Source organism: Calliopsis andreniformis, unplaced genomic scaffold (assembly GCF_051401765.1).
Source record: "Calliopsis andreniformis isolate RMS-2024a unplaced genomic scaffold, iyCalAndr_principal scaffold0001, whole genome shotgun sequence".
Lineage (NCBI taxonomy): Eukaryota > Metazoa > Arthropoda > Insecta > Hymenoptera > Andrenidae > Calliopsis > Calliopsis andreniformis.
The window spans coordinates 39761356-39780975 of record NW_027480422.1 but is presented as its reverse complement, the minus strand read 5'-3'; the positions used below and the strand labels follow the sequence as shown (position 1 = coordinate 39780975).

The following is a 19620-nucleotide window of genomic DNA, read 5'->3' as shown; positions in this document are numbered from 1 at the left end:
GACTTATAAGATGACTTAAAACAATTTTTGAAAAAACGAATTGTTTATAAAAATTAAATTTTGTAATGTAAACATTACATTAGTACATGGCATGGTAGTTTAGTTAGTTTAGTCGTGGCGAGTACATGTTAACACTAAATATTTACAATATGGAGAGAAAACGCAATGAAACAATTTTCGAAAAAAGAAAAATTATTGTACGGTTATACGAAGAAGGTAAATCATATAGAAGTATATCAGAAATAGTAGAAAGAAGTCAACTGTACAGAGTATAATAAATAAGTATAAAAAAGAAGGAACGTTGCGGAATAAAGAAAGAACTGGTAGACCCCGGAAACTAACTATGAGAGGAGAGGGTAAAAATGGTTTGATTCCTAGCCTTTTAAAATATTGACTTATTTCCTTATTGCAGAATTTAAGGCCATTGTCGCTGCAGAATCTTTGAACCCTCTTGTCTGATTGTCTTTCCATTTTTGCTATATTGCTCTTGTATGCAATCTTTCACTTCGTGTTTCAACTTTATGCATTGTACATCCAGTCTGTGGAAGTCCATTTATGAAAGTTATGAAGTATTTGCTTCCACCTATGGGTTGCACTGGCATTGGTCCACAGAGATCTAAATGACTTAACTCACCATTGAATTAACTACGCTCTGTTTTGAGTGCTGGCGGGGGGGGGGGGGGGGGGGGGGGGGGGGCTGTCACGTTTTGCCGACTCTCCTGGAATTTGCTAAATGGATGCGAAGATATTCAGCTCCGAGGTTTTGCGACTGAGCCCACGTGTACCTAACACGAGCTATAACATTATGGTGCAAATATATTAATTGTTTGAATTGCATTATGTACTATTTGTATTGCTCTTACTGGAGAATAATTGAGTAATTTTTGCTATAAAGGCTTCTCGAAACATGTAGCCTCAAAATGTTGACAGTACACCTTACTTGAACAAAAGGTAACAAATGTTGAAATCAGTTGAGTATTAAAAATAAATTCATTTCAATTCAGTATAAAAAATGATAGCATTTGATAAAGTTACTTAATATTTACTCTCTGGGTCCCATTCGCTTGAAGCTACTTTTCGGTCATTTCTTTATTTTTAAGAAAAGTAAAATATCTTATTTTTGCGTTGTTTCCTTCCTTTTATGAAAATATTTGGGACATCCTTGCACTGCATATGATATTTTGGAATACAAATGTTCAAATTTCTTACATGTACAAATATTTATTTACATTTTATTTATTTATTTACATATATATATACAGGGTGTAACAAAAATGTCGCAGTTCCTTAAAAGGGGTGATTCAGGGGGTTATTTGAAACAACTTTTTCCTTAGCGAAAATGTAAGATGAGGCTTCGTTAACGAGTTATTAATGAAAAACATCGGCCAATAAATATATACAGGATGTAACAAAAATGTTGCAGTTCCTTAAAAGGGGTGATTCAGGGGGTGATTTGAAACAACTTCTTCCTTAGAGAAAATGTAAGATGAGGCTTCGTTAACGAGTTATTAACGAAAAACACCGGCCAATGAGAGCGCGAGTTTGCCATATATATATATATATATATATATATATTTATTTATTTATTTATTTATTTATTTATTTAAATATTTATATATTATATTATTAATAATATATATATATTATTATTGCCATTTGTTGCAAAATGATTTGTCTTTAAATTTTCAGAACGAAAGAAGGAAACAATATTAATTTCAAAAACTCACCAATAGAATTTCTTTTTCCTGTTTAAAATCTCCTTAAGATGATCTTAAGGGGGCAGACTCCTTGTGTTTTGAGCTGTGTGCGTGCGCTCACACAAGCAAAGAAAGTCGTGCACGTATACGCGATGAGCGAGAGAGACAAACGGTTTCGCAAATTACGCTTTACGTCTCGATACTTGCATAAATGAATTTTTCGCGGGTACAGAACCCACGAGTAGACTTCACTACAGGGTGCTCTGGTCCGTTTAAACTCCAATAAACACTATACGTTGAGAAAACTGTAAAATTACAAATTGTAAGCATGAAACAGACGCTGTTGTAAACTAGCAAGATGGCTGCCGAAGTGACATTTTCGCAAATATCTCACGATTTAATGGTTTTTTCACTCATAGCACACCAGAGCACCCTTCCTTGAATTAGCACAATATCGTAGAAATGCGATTTTCCTCAATTTAACACTTCTTGAAGGCGTAAAGCGTAATTTTCGTTGTGCACCCGTTTTGACACAAAAATAGTTCACCGATTTGCCGTTAGAAGCGTTAATGGTATATCTCAATCAATTTGGTCATATTACCATCAGCATCGATAAAAATACAGATCAGTCGGTAAATGTAATCTAGAATTTGACAGCTGAATGGCGTATTCATCGAATACACGAATACAGACGCAAGAAAGGCTTAGTTGCCAAAACGTATTGAAAGTTTCGTCACGCTGTTGCCACATATATGTATGTACATATTACAATTCTGCTCATCAGGAAAACTTGAACGAATCCAACTCCAGCCGAGATTTTGATTCTTACTAATAAGGGAACATCGCGAGGTGAAAGTCTCCGATTTTGATGAAACTTTGTAGGATTGTAGAATAGCCGAAAATATTCGACACGTATTTTTTTTTATTGCTTCTAATTCATCTAAAGGGTGTGAAAACAACCCCCAAAGTTGGGGGTGGAAAACATATTTCGTTTAATATCTCCAAAACTAGTGCGTATAGCAAAATGATATAAATGGGGCGATTGTATATTTTTGAACGACGAATCCACCTATGTAAATAGTTTTTAAAAATATCAATTTATTTAAAAAATATATTAAAAAATAGTATATTGTCGTTGTTTTCACTGACAACATGCTGATCGATCGTTTTGCGAATTTGTATGCAAATACTATGAACCAAAACACAAAATACGGCTAAAATAGAATTTTGAATTTTTACGTCATAAACAAAATAATAACATTCCTAGTTAAACTGCATTTTGTGCGAAATTGGGCCCTGAAACGTGTGGTTTTACGAAAAATATGTATCCCTATAATGTTTTTGTCATTATATTATGATACATGTTGTTTATTGTTCACTAAATATATAAATTATAACATTGCTAATGAATACTCGCAACGTCTTGCACTCGTTGCAAACAGTACGAGAGGTTCAGTGTGAGTGACTCTTGATCGATGAAAATGTAGCAAGTAAAGCTGATTTACAAATCATTATTCTTCAATAGTTATTATTTACTATAAACAAACAATTGGAATTGTTCCAAAAGTTACAGTTTAATCCACTAATTTTACAAGAAAGTACCTTAGTTGAGTGTGAATTAGGCATTCTCTCATAGTCTGTAGGTGCCTGGTTCGAATCTCGTGGTAGCTTTTAATTTTTTTTGTTTTCAATTTTTATTTTAAATAATTCTAATTTTTGTATACCTTTTCACAGATTACAATTATACCACTCAACTGAATTCACCAATTTATTATTGGGACTAATTTTGTCAGTTCGAAGGTCATTTACTACCATGTAGTATATTTTGAGTAAAAGCATTATTCAAATTTGGATCAGATCGAATCCAAAAAGTTGTAAATGGAGTCGATATTATACAAAACATTGTAAGGACATATGTTTTTCGTAAAGCCACTCGTTTCAGGGCCCAATCTCACACAAATTGTAGTCTAATTAGGAATGTTATTATTTTGTTCATAACGTAAAAATTCAAAATTATATTTTAGCCGTATCTTGTATTTTAGTCTAAGTTTTTACACATAGAAATCAGAATTCGTCAATGATTTTTTAAAGAGAAGAAAAAATGGAAGAAATAGAAGGAGGTTCTAGGGTAACATTGGATACAAGTGATTGATGTGACAATATTGCTGTGTGTAACATTGAAACTTTTTATTCTTATTCTGCATATTATACATGTATATGTAATTGTTTCTATTTTTGCTTTATAACAAATTGTATAAGTATTAGAGAAGGCCCTTCTTGTCGTACTGCTCTAACATACACCATTTACTTTTTTACGGATCTGCAACAAATTAAATAATATAAATATATAATTATTTTTGTACACGTCGATATAAATGCTTTGGTATTATATTGATTATATATTATTTTTTATGTTGAATTTATATACATATGAAAAAACTGATTTCTATATCATATTTGAAAAGTATGCAGCATTACCTGAATTTTGTTCCATTCTCCTTTCTCATTTAACTGTGCACCAGGAATCAACTTGTATGTTGCCACTGTATGTGTCCAGTACTAATTCCCCATGCATGCCATCATCGTCGTCGTCATTTTTTTTTTTTTTTTTTTTTTTTTTTTTTTTTTTTTTTTCTTCTCTCGCGAGGAGAGGAAAATGCTGTTACGCATACCTACGGATGCTAGCCGGTGGGTTATGTGAGACTCGCCCAAATTACACTCTAAGCGAGCGGTTTCCAACTTTTATGTTGTTGGATTCCACGCGAAATCAGGCACGTTTTGGAGTAAGTTTTTTTAAATTTTGAAAATTGTCGATTTTACAGCTGTTTGAAGTTAAGTGCTAACTTATTCTAAAAAAATTATAGCTATTGAACTAGTAAGCGAATGGAGATGAGCTTTACGGTGTTTATAGAGAAAACATTGAAGTTTGTAAAAAAAATTATTTTAAGTAAAAAAACTTTTTTTAATCATTTTACTGTACTGAATGTAAAATTAATATTTTTCATATTAGCACTCGCTCAGTCGCACAATTCCTGTGGTGTGGTTATCTGGTCTTCTAATGACCTGTTAGAAACTTCCGAACCCTTCAATGGTTCTGGGGTAAGCGCCGTGTCCCTTGACATAGTCCTCTTGCCAAAGAGTCAAAATTCACTCTCCACTCCGTGGCCAGATCCTTCAGGACGATGTCTTTAATATTCTGTAGACTTTATCTTCCTCTCTAAACGTAAACAATCAATCCACCGACACTCAACTGCTGGGTGACCCAATATGGTCCTCATCGTGGTCATAAAGTCATTTGCTCTGGGACGCCCTAAGGCTACCCACCCCTGACATTTAAGTTTTCCCTAAGATTTAAGGGATTATATTTATTTTTATACTGAGAAGCAGCTCCGTCAAAAAAATATTTAATTATTTTAATATTTTCAACAATAAGTACTATTGACAAAGAGTGAGTTACCAATATTTATTGATAGCATGCAAATGCTTGGAGATAATATAGAATAATGTTGGGTGAAGCCGAATTTTTTAAAAAAAAGTAACCACTTAACTTCAAACAGCTGTAAAATCGACTATTTTCAAAATTTTGAAAAATCCTTTGAGTTACATTTAAATATCGTTAATGACTACAACATATTCAAATTTGATCAATCTATGAAAGCTTACTGTAAAACGTGCCCGATTTCGCGTGAAGTGACCCTACTACGCCCCCCCGAAAAATTTTTTTTCCGCGCCTCCCCCCTACCTTTTATTTTTTTCGTACATATATAAATATAGACTCGTTTTAAATAATAAAAACTATATTATTGGAAACCGTTGCTCTAACCGTGGTTTCCAGTGTAATTTATGGCCATACTCACTAAAAACCTCTCCTCGGGAATCTTTCCTTGTAAAATCTGTAACAAATAACAAAAACATTAACATGAATAAGTATTACTATATCTTATAGTTTGTTGCATACTTACATTATTCAGTTGACAGTTTCCTTTCGTTATTTGTTGTTCTTTTTTTATACATACTGGCGTCAAGCAACTCACATGATCTTTCGATCCGCGAGTACAATTGCTATTACTTGCAATTGTCGACCACTAACGAATTTAGTGGTCCTGCGCTTTACAGCGCAGTGCGACGCTGGACGTCTTCAATGATTTATTTATCATTGTCAAACCCTGAACAGGTCAGCAGGTTTGCAGCGTCAAGCAACTCGCGTGATCTTTCGATCCGCGAGTACAATTGCTATTTTACTTGCAATTATCGACCACTAACAAAGTCAGTGGTCCTGCGCTTTCGAGTGCAGTGCGACGATGGCCAGTAGTAATATTTGTACTGCTTTCCGAGAGAGACCTTTTTCGCTTCTCTGAGCATGCTCTCTCCTCCAGTATAAATTGAGGCTCCCGAATGGGCATACCCCTATTATACCGGCTGTCTATTAATTCCGGTAACATGCACTCCATATAAAATTGAATTAATTGTAATTCCATGTTACTCTTCCAGAAGTTATTATCCTTATCAATTCGAAGATATTTAAATCCTCTACGGGTCCACAAACAAAATAGGCAATATTTTCTGTTTGTAATGTGCAGTTGTCCCTGCACCTGATAGTAGTAGTGATGATGTTTATTCATTACTGTTCCCATTTCATCTTGAAATATTCTCCGGACAGTTGCAACAGTTTTGATTGCCTCCTCCGGCAATAAATTTTCTGCAGTTTTCGGGCATTTGATTTCCACAATGCCCTCTTCATCAATGACACCATCCGGTGAAGCTCCTAAGAAAGGTATTGACGCATCGATGAATAGTCCACATTCCTGAATTTGTAGACCAGTATTTTTACTGAGTTCTTCACGGGCAATTTTTTCACATTCCTGACCGTATTGTACTGCAGGAGCAGTAATTAATTTCGGATATAAAAATGACTTTACTGCATTTCCACAGAATGTGCCACTTCTGCGACGGCATACTCGTCCAAAATTTGATGCCGTCAAAAGTTTCGATTTATAATTCAACCATCTCGGATTCTTTGCTTGGCCGATGGTTTCTTCTTGAATCTCATTTTTTTTACTTTGCCAATTGTGGAGCATTTCCATATGTTTGTCCTGCTCCATTTCGTATATGGTTTTGTCCATATCTGGTTTTTCGGCATTCGGTCCATAATTCGAATCCTTTGCTATGCGGAGTTGTTTTCGCGCATGCTTAGAAGTTCTTGTTTCTTTCAGCTTCTCAGCCTTCTTCAGATTTTCTTTCTTCCTCCTATTTTCGATGTTCCGCAAAAGTACGGGCGGTTTCTTCTTCATTACCGTGTTCAATCGCGACAACACTTCTTTTGTATTATATTGTAATACAGCAGCAGCACATCTTCCTGTGTACGATCCTCTCTCACCGAAATTTAATCTTTTTCCACTCGTGTATTTCGCTATAATTCCATTAAAGCTTTCAACAGCATTATTGTTGCTATTGTACAGCAAACTTTCTGCATGCGCTAATAATGGTCGAAGTACATCTCTTATTTGTTGATATACTCCAATCTTCATTAATTCTGGAACGATGTTTTTTTCATCTTTTTTAATTGTTCCATCGCAGAAGTAACGCAGTTTTGAACATTCCGCGTGTTCACCGAAAACGTGGCTTGGCACGTTCTGTATGTCACCATACAAATTTTTTATTTTCTCGGCGATTGTTTCATTTTGATTATATCTGTGTTCTGCGGCTTTTACAATGTCTGCACGCATCCGCCGAATACTGCTTTCCACGACTCGTCTCAGTGGGCCAGATGGTGTCTTTTTTGCAATCTCTTTCATTTTTTTGCAAAAATTCCGTAATAAATGATTCGTGCATTCAATTTTTTTTACACGAATCTGGGCTTTGTACGGATCTGCATCTATAATTTTTTTATATACGCTGCTGTCCCCATCAGCAATTAGCGTTGAATATACGAGTCCACGTTTTTCTAAGCTTGTCTTGAAACCTTCGACTATAGCATCGCTTTCCATAGCCGTTGATGCTTGATTTGTGCTCCAGTTCTTGAAGCACACGTGTTTTCGATGCTCTTCCTTCTTCTTCGCAGCACTCCGACAAATTCTGCATATTTTATTTCTTACGCCAGTAAATAAAACTTTCTTCGTGTGATATCCAATTATCACACCGACTCCAGACATGGAGTCGTACGTTCCAGTGCGGTACGATCTCTTCATCCAGCTTCCGTCAGCCACAACGGGGATGTGAGGAATCCCGGACTTGGGAAGAACGTCGCCTCTTTCAATAGCCAAGCGTTTTTCTTCCTCAGCCGCTGCTATCATCTCTTCTTCTGCGGCAACAATGAGGGAATTTATTATTTCATCGTGATGTTTTCTAAACTGTTTCTTGGACATACAGGGTATGTTCATTGCTGCAAGAAACTCCTCCATTTGGGTATTACCGCCACCGTTCAAAAATGTTCCCGCAACGGCGCTCTTGTTGGTTTCCATTTTATCCGTTTCGTCGGGTTCACTGTGGATTTCACCTTTGTAATGACACATTGTGCATGTTACACTGAGGGTGATCCTCAAACCAGACCGTTTCTTGCCGGTTATTGTTAGATATCTGATTCCACAGTCTTCCCTATTTCTTGCATGGTCGCCAACTTTGTGAAATTCGGTAAAGACATGCTGCATGTTTACGATGCTCAAGCCACTTGGAAGAGACGATTGTTCTTCAGGCTCGTTCATAACTGCTTCCTGCGTGACGAATGTATCTTTCTCGGAGATTGTACTTTCTAAATCTGTTCCTTCTTCTCTACTTTCTGCTTCTTGCATTTCCACAGGCAATTCTTCTGATATTTCGGTCAAACTCGCCATTTCAATTTCGGAGATTGACGATTTCTCTACACGTTCCTGAATACATTCTTCGGGACTTTTACTTACATCCTCAGTAAAATTGTAACCCTGTAAAATTTGTATTGTGTTTTCCTTTTTTGGAAGAGCCAAGCGATGTCTCCTTTCACGCCATATTTTTCTTCTTGAAAATCTTTTTCTAGATAACGGTAATTTTTTAGTGTAATTTCTTTTCACATTCAAACAGTCTTGCTCACAACGATTATCCGCTTCTTCGTGGATTTCTTCATCAAACACATTTTTTCCAACACTCATTCTCACACTTTTTAAAACACTTCAAAACACACTTCAATTCGCTTCAATGCACTTCACTTCATTGCACTTCACTTCAATAAACTGGTTTTTTTTCAAAACTTGGAAAAGGATTGAATAATCCAATCCGTTTGGTGTTTTGAAACAAACTGTCTATAAAACATAAAATGCGAACCTTTTGTTATTGAAATATGGTACCGCATCGAGTGGGGAGCAGAGAAATGTAGAGGTGCTTTTTGGTAAGACGACTGATATTCTTAGTACGGGCAGAATCGTTATAATATATTGTTTATAATTTCGTTATGAAAACCACTGTTCAAGAATCGATCGATAAAATCGAAATGACGATCGTCGCACGTATGATGCACGGACATGAACGCTCGACCGTTACTCGCAAAGCAACATTTGCAGAACAAACAACGTAAGTACCCTCACATTTACTATACCTGTCTTTTTTATTATAATAATATCATAATTCATTAAAAGCATGTCCAGGGAAAATGCTTTTGTGTCTCTTTTTACACGATTCACATTTTTATGGATTTTTTAACACATTTTCTGTCGGCGATTAGTAACCAGAGATCGGAGACGGCCGAATCGGGGACTGTCTTGCACCTTACAATGTAACATTGTCCCACGACGAACATTTTAACATTTTTACAGTCATTTTCAGAAACAAACTCTTAACAATTTCCTAATACTATTTTCAAAATGATACGATCAAAATGATGTGCAAGACAATCTCCGACTCCTCGTCACGCACACGAAAATTGTGTGAGGTTAAATAAATCATCAACAAAGATTATACATAAAGATAAATAGATTATTCTATTCTCAAGACGGAACTCCACGAAACAAATTATCTTTATTCGACAATACTTCGAAAACTTATTCGATTTGTTTTCAGATGGAAATAGAAAACTTAGAAACAGTTCCCTCTCCCGCTCCTGCTCCCTCCCCCGTTCCTGCTCCCGCTCCCGCTCCTGCTCCCTCCACCGCTCCTGCTCCGTCCACCGCTCCTGCTCCCTCCACCGCTCCTGCTCCCTCCACCGCTCCTGCTCCCTCCACCGCTCCTGCTCCCGCTCCCGCTCACGCTCACAATGTGAATACAGAAATAGCAAAATACAAAAAAAGAGTAAGTGGATACATAAATAATATAATCGCATTTTATAATGAATCGCAAATAATATAATAATTGCGTTTATTTTTTCCATTGCAGATAAAAGATTTGAAAAAGGCGATGTATGGAGGCCGTGGTGGTGGCCGTGGCCGTGGTCGTGGTCGCGGTCGCGGCCGGGGTCACAGGGGCAAAAGAGGGGGGAGGGGGCGATATCAAAATATTTTTATTTTTAAATAAAAAAGTATTAAAATAATTTCGTTTGTTTATTTCTTATGAATGTGAAATTTTGTGTAAATCTCATACGACAATGTTGTTTTTAAAGTTTGAATTATCTTACAATTAGACTACTTTCATAATTAAGGGCACATATGTATTGTCTCATTCGTAATACTCTTTCTTCCTCGCTTGCACCGTCCTTTTCTATATTCCGTATGAAGCAAAATATCGGCTCAAGTCGTATTCAGTAGAGATTTACTGATGCATAAAATTGTAATTGATGTGGCAACAGCGTGACAGAACTTTCCTACGATGCGATTTGGCAATTATACCTTCGCACTTCTCATTTGTAATTCAACAGGATAACGCTAGATGCCACATTATCAAATGTCTCATGTATGAATTATATGTTTTCACTAATGCCCGTTTCTTCGCAACAGCGCTTCGATCGATTCGAAGTAGGCCCCGAAGGAGTCTGCCCCCTTAACGTCTCACTTTTAAATTTGTTATTGCCGGTAACCCTGTATGGAAGAAAGGATTAGAAACAAACTCACACATACACACACTATGGATTTAATTGGTTAACCATTTCACATCGAATAATTTGAAAATAATATTTATATATGTGAAGAAAATTATAACAAAAGAACGAAAAAAACAATGAATTTACACGAACTTGCTAAGTCTTTTCTTCCTACTTAGAGGTTAAAGAAATAGAAAAAAACTCCGTTTTTAAGAGATCGCGGACTTACGACACGCACCTTGCGATTGTTGAAAATATTTATTATAGTACATGTATAAACGTAAAATGCTTACAAATCGGATGTTATTTTAGTTTCTTTTCCTTTAAGTTGGTAACTCCCTAAGTAGATGCTAGTTCTGTTAGTTTTTTCGATGTCCATATCATTATAATAAAACGTAAGTTCAGACAGAACTATTATGGCGAAATTAATGGCTTGTGATTCATAAACATTTCCAAACAGAAAATCCATAAACATGAAAAGGTTATGGGCCCAGTAGTCTGCCAAACGTGAAAAATTATAAAGCGAAAGTAAAACAAGGTAGAAATAAGTGAAAATTAAAAGAAGTTGGCGACCAGGGAAGACGATGATATCTCAAATATACAAGTACTGAAGAGCACAGACACGTAGCCTCTCTGAGAATTTGAGATTGGCATACTGTTTGCTTCCAAGGATCTGACGGACGGTACACAAACTCTACAAGCACAAGGAGAAGATGACACAAACAGAAAGAAGTGGATAACCAAGGATGCAAAAGCAAAATGCTACATAATGAGAACTATAGATAGAAACGTGAAAAGTCATGTTCTTGTCTGCAACACATCAAAGGCAATGAACGACAAATTAAAATCTATCTACAAGAAAGATACTACTCAATAAAAGATACAGCTATTGCAAGAATTCTACAACTGTAAGTACAACAGAAGCAGGGACATGATGAGTAACGTAAGTCTCATACAAAACCTTGCCTTCAAGCTAGAACAGCTGAATCAAAAAGTAGATGACATCATGGTCATCACAAAAATCACATCAATTCTTCGAGAAGAATTTAAACATTTTAGCAGCGCATGGGACTCTACAACGCTAGAAGAAAAAACATCAGAAAATCTAACGTCAAAACTGATGCTAGAAGAAGAAAAGAACCACACTTCAAAAGAAGAAAGCGTGGCACTTAAAGTGACTACGACAAATAAATTCAGAAACAAAGATTCAAACAGGTGTTCTGTGTGCAACGATAAAGGACACTACAAGAGAAACTGTCCCAAAGGAAATGAAAGAAAATGCAGAATTTGCAAGAAAACCAATCACGAAGAAAAGAACTGCTTCTTCAGAGGCAAAGAGGACCAGAAAAAGAAGTGTTCCATCTGTAAAAGGACAAACCACGATGAAAAAGATTGCTTCTTTAAAGATAAAAATAAGGATAAGGCCAGAACTAAAGTTTGTTTTTTCACAGAAGCTGAAGAACATGCACTAGAAGCAGAAGAATGCAAGAAGAAATTCGTTGTGGACAATGGTTGCACAAAACACATGGTAAACAACAAAGGAATAATGCACGAGATAAAGTAAAACATACACAAAATTAAAGTGGCCAAATCTGGAGCAAATATGACATCAGAGGGAATAGGCAGTGTAATCGGAGATAAGTGTTCGTTGAACATCGTATCATATGTGCCAGAGCTGAGCAGGAACCTGTTATCTGTAAATACGATAACTGAAAACGATGGAATAGTCGTGTTATCGAAAGGATCAGTGGAAGTATTAAAGGACGGCATGCTTGTGTTGGAAGGCAAGAAGACAGAAAGTGGCTTGTATATAGTAAACATAGATGAAGACGATGAAGCACTGCTGACCAAGAAAGAAAGTACAGATATAAACTGGCATAGAAAATTGGGACATTTAGATTTTGAATATCTTAAAAAAGTCTCTGCATTGTGCAATGGAATACCAAAGACAGTGTGTGTCGGAAAAGAAACAGAAATGTGCGAAGTGTGTGTAGTGGCAAAGCAAACAAGAAAGCCATTCAATACCAAGAGAGAAAGACAAGAGCAGTGAGGCCTCTACAAATCATCCATATGGATGTCTGTGGTCCCATAGATCCGGAAACACATGATGGAAACCGCTACTTTATGACATGTCTGGATGATTATACACATTTCTGTACTGTATACCTGCTGCGACACAAAAATGAGGTAAATGAATGTCTCGAAAACTATATCCATGAAAGTCAAACATACTTCAATCTAAGAGTCTCAAGAATACGCTGTGATAATGGAGGGGAGTATCAAAATAATGCACTCAAGGAATGGTGTTATAAAAGAGGTATTGTGGTGGACTTCACGATTCCATATACTCCACAACTCAACGGTAAAGCCGAAAGGCTAAATCGTACACTAATGGACAAAGCCAGTGCTTTGATTTTTGACACAAAACTGGAAACAGAAATGTGGGGAGAAGCAGTACAAATAGCTGCGTATTTGAGTAACAGAAGTCCCACAACTGCACTCGATAAAACACCCGCTGAAATGTGGTACGGAAAGAAACCAGATCTATCAAGATTGAAGATTTTTGGCACTGCAGTCTTTGACAAAATCCTCAACAAACTGAAGAAATTAGAAGCAAGAAGTATGTATTTGTTGGTTATGGTATCAATGGATATCGACTCTGGGATGAAGAAGCGAGACTTACAGCAAGGGACGTGATTTTTGAACCTGAACCATTAGCACTAGATCGGAAAATAAAAGAAACACACAGTTACGATGAACAAAAAGAAGATATCATACAAGATGAAGAGACGGAAGAAGAAGAGGCAACAATTGAAGACAGGATAGAAGAGGCAACAACTGAAGACAGGATAGAAAAGGCAGCAAATGAAAACATTGAAGAAAACCATGAGAGTAACAATCATGAAGGAGATCAAGAGGATGAAAAAAGAAGTCAAAAATATGAATTAAGATCGAAAAGAAACTTGAAGAAACCTTCAAAATGTCAAGATTTTGAGACAAATTTTGAGTCGGATACTGAAGTTTTAATGATATACAAGGGAATGCACAGAAGATAAAGACAAAGACAAATGGATAAAAGTATAATATATAAATTATATATTATATTATAATAAAAGTATAATATGGACAAAAGGATAATAAATATAAATGAAGAAAAAAGATCTCTGGAAGAAAATAAAACGTGGGATCTCGTGGATGAAGAAAAAGCTGTAGGAAAAGAAATATTAGCAAGTAAGTGGATTTTTAAAATTAAAGAAAATGGCAGATATAAAGCTCGTCTTGTTGACGAGGGTGTCAGCAAAAAGAAGGGAGTCTGGGCTATAAAGAAACGTTCAGCCCAGTGGTGGACACAAACTCCCTGAGGCTTCTTTTGGCTCTCGCTGGGAAGGAAAACTTAAACATCATAACGTTTGACATAAAGACTGCGTTTCTACACGGACAGCTGAAGGAAGAAGTATTCATGAAGGTACCGGTAGGATACAACGCCCCGGGAAAAGTATGTCTGCTGAGAAAAGCACTTTACGGTTTAAGGCAGGCACCATCAAAATGGAACAAGCAATTCATTGAGTTTCTAAAATTAGAACAGATGGAGAATCTAAAAACAGATCAATGCATTTTCAGAAATAAGGATAAGAAGATATATCTAGCCATTCACGTCGATGACGACATACTGCTAGGAAGCAACGACAAAAACATGGAAAAGCTATTGAAGAAGCTTCAAAATAAATTCCAAATGACGATTGAAAGAAATCCAAAATCGTACTTAGGCATAGAGATAACAAGAAGGAAAAATGGAATATTTAATTCTCAGAAGAACTATTCCAAGCGCATAACAGAAAAATATAACATGCAGGACAGTCAACCGAAACCAACACCAATCACCCCGAAGAAGCCAGGAAACGAAAAAGAAGAAGAAGAAGAAATCAAATTTCCATACAGAGAAGCCGTGGGAAGCTTACTTTATTTGACTGGAAAGACACGGCCTGAGATGGCCTATGCCGTGAATTTTGAAAGTAGAAATATGGAGAAGCCGCAAACATCGGATATCCAAAACATAAAAAGAACCTTGAGATATCTTAAAGGAACTCAAGAGTTCCTTACTCTTAAGGTACTCTATGAAATACTCTATGAAACTGATACTAACGACACAACAACAATAGACATTCACGCATACTGCGGATTCAGACTACGCGGGATCAACTGATAAAAGAAAGAGCACTACAGGATTTGTCATAATATGCTCAGGAGGACCCATTACATAGTCCTCTCGTAAACAGAGCATCACAGCTACTTCTACAACAGAAGCCGAGTATATTTCTGTTGCGGAGTGCTGCAAGGAGCTAAAGTACATAAATTATATGCTAAAGGATCTAACAAATAAGAAAGTAAACATGACTTTACATATGGACAATCAAAGCGCAATTAAGCTGATCAAGTCAGGACAAATGAACAGAAGGAGTAAGCATATTGATATAAAATACTATTTTATTAGTGAGCAGCTAGATAAAGGACTCTAAGTTAGAATATTGCAATACTGATAATCAGACTGCTGATGTACTCACAAAACCTTTATTGACTGATAGATATAACAAGTTTAAGAATGAGCTAGTAACCAAACCTAAATGATTTAAACTGTATATTTTGTTGAAAAAAAAAAAAATTATTTTAATATGTTGCTATATTTTTACGCTAGGATATAAGTAAAGATTTTCTATATTTTTATATTTTATACTGTAACAATGATTTGCGTAAAGGAGTAATGTCAAGAAGCATTTGACGCTTGAGGGGGTGTGTTGAAAATATTTATTATAGTACATGTATAAGCGTAAAATACGAGAAATGAGATGTTATTTTAGTTTCTTTTCCTTTAAGTTGGCAACTCCCTAAGTAGATGCTAGTTCTTTTAGTTTTTTCTATGTTCACATCATTATAATAAAGCGCGAGTTCAGACAGAACTGTTATGGCGAAATTAATGGCTTCTGATTCAAAAACCTTTCCAAACAGAAAATCCATAAACATCAAAAGCGATTGTACGTCGACAAGTGTCGCGGCATCACGCTTCCGGAAGGATCCAGGATCAATCATTCCGATTATGGAAGGGTTATGCCGCGCTGCTTCATTAGCCAATGAGAGCTAATTTTGGCACTACAGAGTCCATGGTTGGTCAAGCTCTATGGTTAAAGAAGTTTGAGTAATGTGTATGTGTGAACATTCCAATTCTCTCTTTCACATCATAATTTTCTCACGCGACGCACCATCCGACTCACGGCAATCTATCGTATACATCTGGTGTATCGCTTTACAATAACTAATTAGCCGAAAGAACCGTAAACATCGTCCGCAGAGATTCGAGGAAGCTGACCCTCAGTGTTCTAATGGGTGTTCTTAAATTTTGAATTTAAATACTAATTTGGCAAGGCTTCCCACAACGCTTATGCGTTGCTAAATTATTAATAACCAAAAACTATAAAAGTATGAACTTAACTGAGAGTGTCAAAATTCCGAATCCCATTTATACATATTTAACAAATGAAAAATTATATTCAGAACGGGTCACCGCGTATACAATATGATTTTTAATTTCATCCTACGCATTTGTGAGATAACGCGTTGGTAAGACTGTACGCTGCGCAATGGGACCACATTGATTTCAAGGAAGGAATGCGTTATATTAACAAGTCGATCGCGTTGCCGAAAGAGATATTTAATTTCATAAACTCAAAGCCAGGATTATGCTCGATTAGGGAAGCTCCCAAAATGCATTTCATTATCGAGGCGCAATTCAACTGAGTTGTATATATAAAAAGAGATTTTTTTTTATGTTCGGTACGTAACAACAGCAATGCAAACACAGTTAAACACAAACTGGCATTGATTAACATTAATTCACATCTTGTTCTCATACTGCCTGCGCAGTAGATATCTACGAAACGAGCATACCCTTATATTTGTTATTTGTATCATAATACCGATCATATCATCCCTGCTCACGATTGGGTTAGGTCACGCATAGGGTTATCGCACAAACTTCTTCCTTGGGTATAATGGGGGAAATTGGGAAGTGGGGAATAAATAAGGGATATCTTATTGTGTTGTGTTGCTAACGTCTCGCTCAGGTCTAAGGCCTACAACTGGACCAATACGACACTCGTTACTTATTCCCCTATTATACCTAAAGAGGTAACTCGCGCGGCAACTTCGGTCACGTGTCACATCATCATTCGTTTCGTGTGCGTTACTGTCCCCACAGAGATTATATTTATGTATAGTGAAGGCGCGTGAAAAAAGAAAGCGCTATTCACGAAGACAGATAACGGCATAAAGACGTAGAATGTTGTAGATCATCTCAATAGCATAGCAAGGGGGGCGTTACACTTGTTTTGAAAATTTAACTTTATTAAAGAAAATGATTTAAATCTATATGCTGTCGGCGCGGTTTTCAGAATTGTCGTGTCATTTTATATCGATTGCACGTTAATTGTCTCTCTTTTGTTCTTCTTTTCACTACAAACTGCTTTTTCGTTTAACTTTTACCACATGCATTGTAAACATTTTTTTATTTAACCCTTTCACTGCTACGAGCGCTATAAACGTGTATACACGCAAAAATAATAGAGTATCCCTTACATACGTGGCCGATTCGTTAAAAGTGTGCAGTAATGAAAGGGTCAAATATAATTTATATAAAAATTTTATTTTAGGCTGAATACATTTGTACTTCTTGGATGGCGTTGACACACTACGCACTTTTACGTCCGACTTGTTCGGAACGTTATGAAACTTTTTATGAGCATTTTAGGATAACTGCAGAATTTCGTAAAATTAACTTTTTCTGTTCTCGTGCGTGTTTTAAGTGGAATTTCTTGCAACTACTAAGATATAGGTCCCAAAAGCCAACCATGTTCTGGTACCTGAACACTAACGCTAATTCTATTTAATTTTAAGCTTAAATTTTAACGAAACTAAACAGAAAAAATATGAAATAGTACACTTAACTATGTTGCCACTCTCCCGCCTGCTTGCGAGAGTCAGCGTGCTCTACCTCCGATTGCCGTCAGGTGAGAGGGATATAGGATTTTTGGATCCTTGGCCAGGTTAAAGAGTTGGAACTCTTACCAGAGCTAATTAGTGTTTGAATCAAAGTAATAAAGTTCACGGCGAGTTCCAACTCTTTAATCTGGCCAAGGACCCAAAACATCCTATCCCTCTCACCTGACGGCAATCGGAGGTAGAGCACGCTGACTCTCGCGAGCAGGCGGGAGAGTGGCAATAACTAGCAATGCTTCTGTATAATTTGATTATTTTTTTAACCCTAAAGTGTTATTTATCAGTTAATGCAATAAATAATAATATATTTTCATACTAAAATAAAATTGCATAAATAATACATAGCAAAATGATTGTACATAATCTGTGACATGAATTCATGAAATTGAGAAGTACTTTTGTGAACATTTATTTCATGTTGATAATATGCCGTATATTGTTTCAATTTGTAGCTACATTTCCTACTTAAAACAATTCTTTCAGTAAAATATATTTCTGTTAATATACTTATTATTACATCTTCAGGGCAGATATCAGAAGTATATACTGCATCGCAAATTGTATCTTTAAACGAAGTGGATAAAGGCACAAGAGAGAAAATATTTGGTGATGAATATATTCCTGAGCACGTATTGGTTCAAGACCTTATATACTCTTTTCAGGGTATAGAAGGCAAAGTATTAAAATTAGATTCCAATTATGGTTTCCAAATAGATGCAATGATAAGTATCGATAGATCCAGGAAGCAAGCAACTTTAAGATTAAGTGAACTTGGTTATTTACATAACATTGTACGAAAAGGTTTAGAAAGAATATCAGCTGCTTCAAATGGACAAGTGGCTGATAGTTTCGTGGCAGCGTTATATTCAGAGTTATCCGAATATTATAGATTTATAGCTATTATTCAAGAAGAAATAAATAGGTATTTATTACAATTTATTGAAAAATATTTAGTACTTTTTTTGTAAATTTATTATAAATGTTATTACATTTAAATATGTTATAGAGCACAATCTCACTCAGGATTAAACAGAGTTACCCTATCACATTTGCACCTATGGACATACGAGCCTCTAGAAACGTTGAAATGGCTAGCAAGTATAGTAAGATCATGTCAGGGACAAAAAGGTGGCGCTCTTGCTTCTGCGGTATATGAATATATTAACCATGGTGATGCAACTGTTAAAAAGTTAGTTAAAAGAGTTTTGGAAAGTGTTTGTGATCCATTGTACAACATGCTGATCAGATGGATTGTTGATGGAGAATTAGACGATCCATATAAAGAATTTTTTATTGAAACCTGTGCTGATATTACTGGAGACAGATTGTGGCATGAAAAATATCAAGTTCGCAAGAGTATGCTTCCATCTTTTATTACAACAATGCAAGCCAAACAGATTTTGGGAACGGGAAAAAGTATTAATTTTTTACGCGAAGTATGCAAAGATTTTACACCATGGCAAGGAAAACATACAGAAATGTTTAAGACTTTTAATGAGGAATACAAAGGTAATTGCTCTAATAGATTTTAAGTTTTTGCATAAGAACTAACTTTATTGGTAATTAAAAAATGCGTGTAATTTACTAGAAAACATCTGTTTCTTCTTACAGTTGATGTTTTTTTTGATATGGATCCAGACGGTCGACTGCAGACAATGATGGATGTAGCTTATAAAGAAACTTCAACAAGAGTAGTTGAAATACTAACAAAACAATACTATCTTATCGATCATTTACACGCAATTAAAGGTTATCTTTTGCTAGGTCAAGGACACTTTATTCAACATCTTATGCATTTGCTAGAGTGAGTAACATTATTCAAACAAAATTTTATAAACGAAAACAAGAAATCGATTGTTGGCACTTACGTACACATAATTTGTAGAAAGATTCTTTTAC

At 35.9% G+C, this 19620-nt stretch overlaps 2 protein-coding genes across 5 annotated transcripts in view; both read left to right on the top strand.

The window, feature by feature from the left end:
* The window catches only part of Grip91 (gamma-tubulin complex component 3), a 146473-nt gene that overhangs the window by 62807 nt on the left and 64046 nt on the right, over positions 1 to 19620 (top strand). For all 4 annotated transcript variants that reach the window (XM_076390188.1, XM_076390187.1, XM_076390185.1 and 1 more), the window contains 3 exons: positions 18247 to 18643; positions 18728 to 19230; positions 19333 to 19525. In XM_076390188.1, the coding sequence (XP_076246303.1) occupies positions 18247 to 18643; positions 18728 to 19230; positions 19333 to 19525 (1093 nt within the window). The remainder of the gene's footprint in view (positions 1 to 18246; positions 18644 to 18727; positions 19231 to 19332; positions 19526 to 19620) is intronic.
* LOC143186540 (uncharacterized) lies at positions 9541 to 10262 on the top strand. The gene is made up of 4 exons (XM_076390230.1): positions 9541 to 9589; positions 9655 to 9950; positions 10035 to 10122; positions 10258 to 10262. Exons 1-4 carry the CDS (start codon positions 9541 to 9543, stop codon positions 10260 to 10262), a joined length of 438 nt encoding a protein of 145 aa, XP_076246345.1.

Coding starts and splice junctions, on each gene's coding strand:
- LOC143186540 (XM_076390230.1), top strand. CDS start 9,541: ATGATGTGCAAGACAATCTCCGACTCCTCGTCACGCACACGAAAATTG. Junction 9,590..9,654: donor GTCACGCACACGAAAATTGT/GTGAGGTTAAAT, acceptor TCTATTCTCAAG/ACGGAACTCCACGAAACAAA. Junction 9,951..10,034: donor TAGCAAAATACAAAAAAAGA/GTAAGTGGATAC, acceptor TTTCCATTGCAG/ATAAAAGATTTGAAAAAGGC.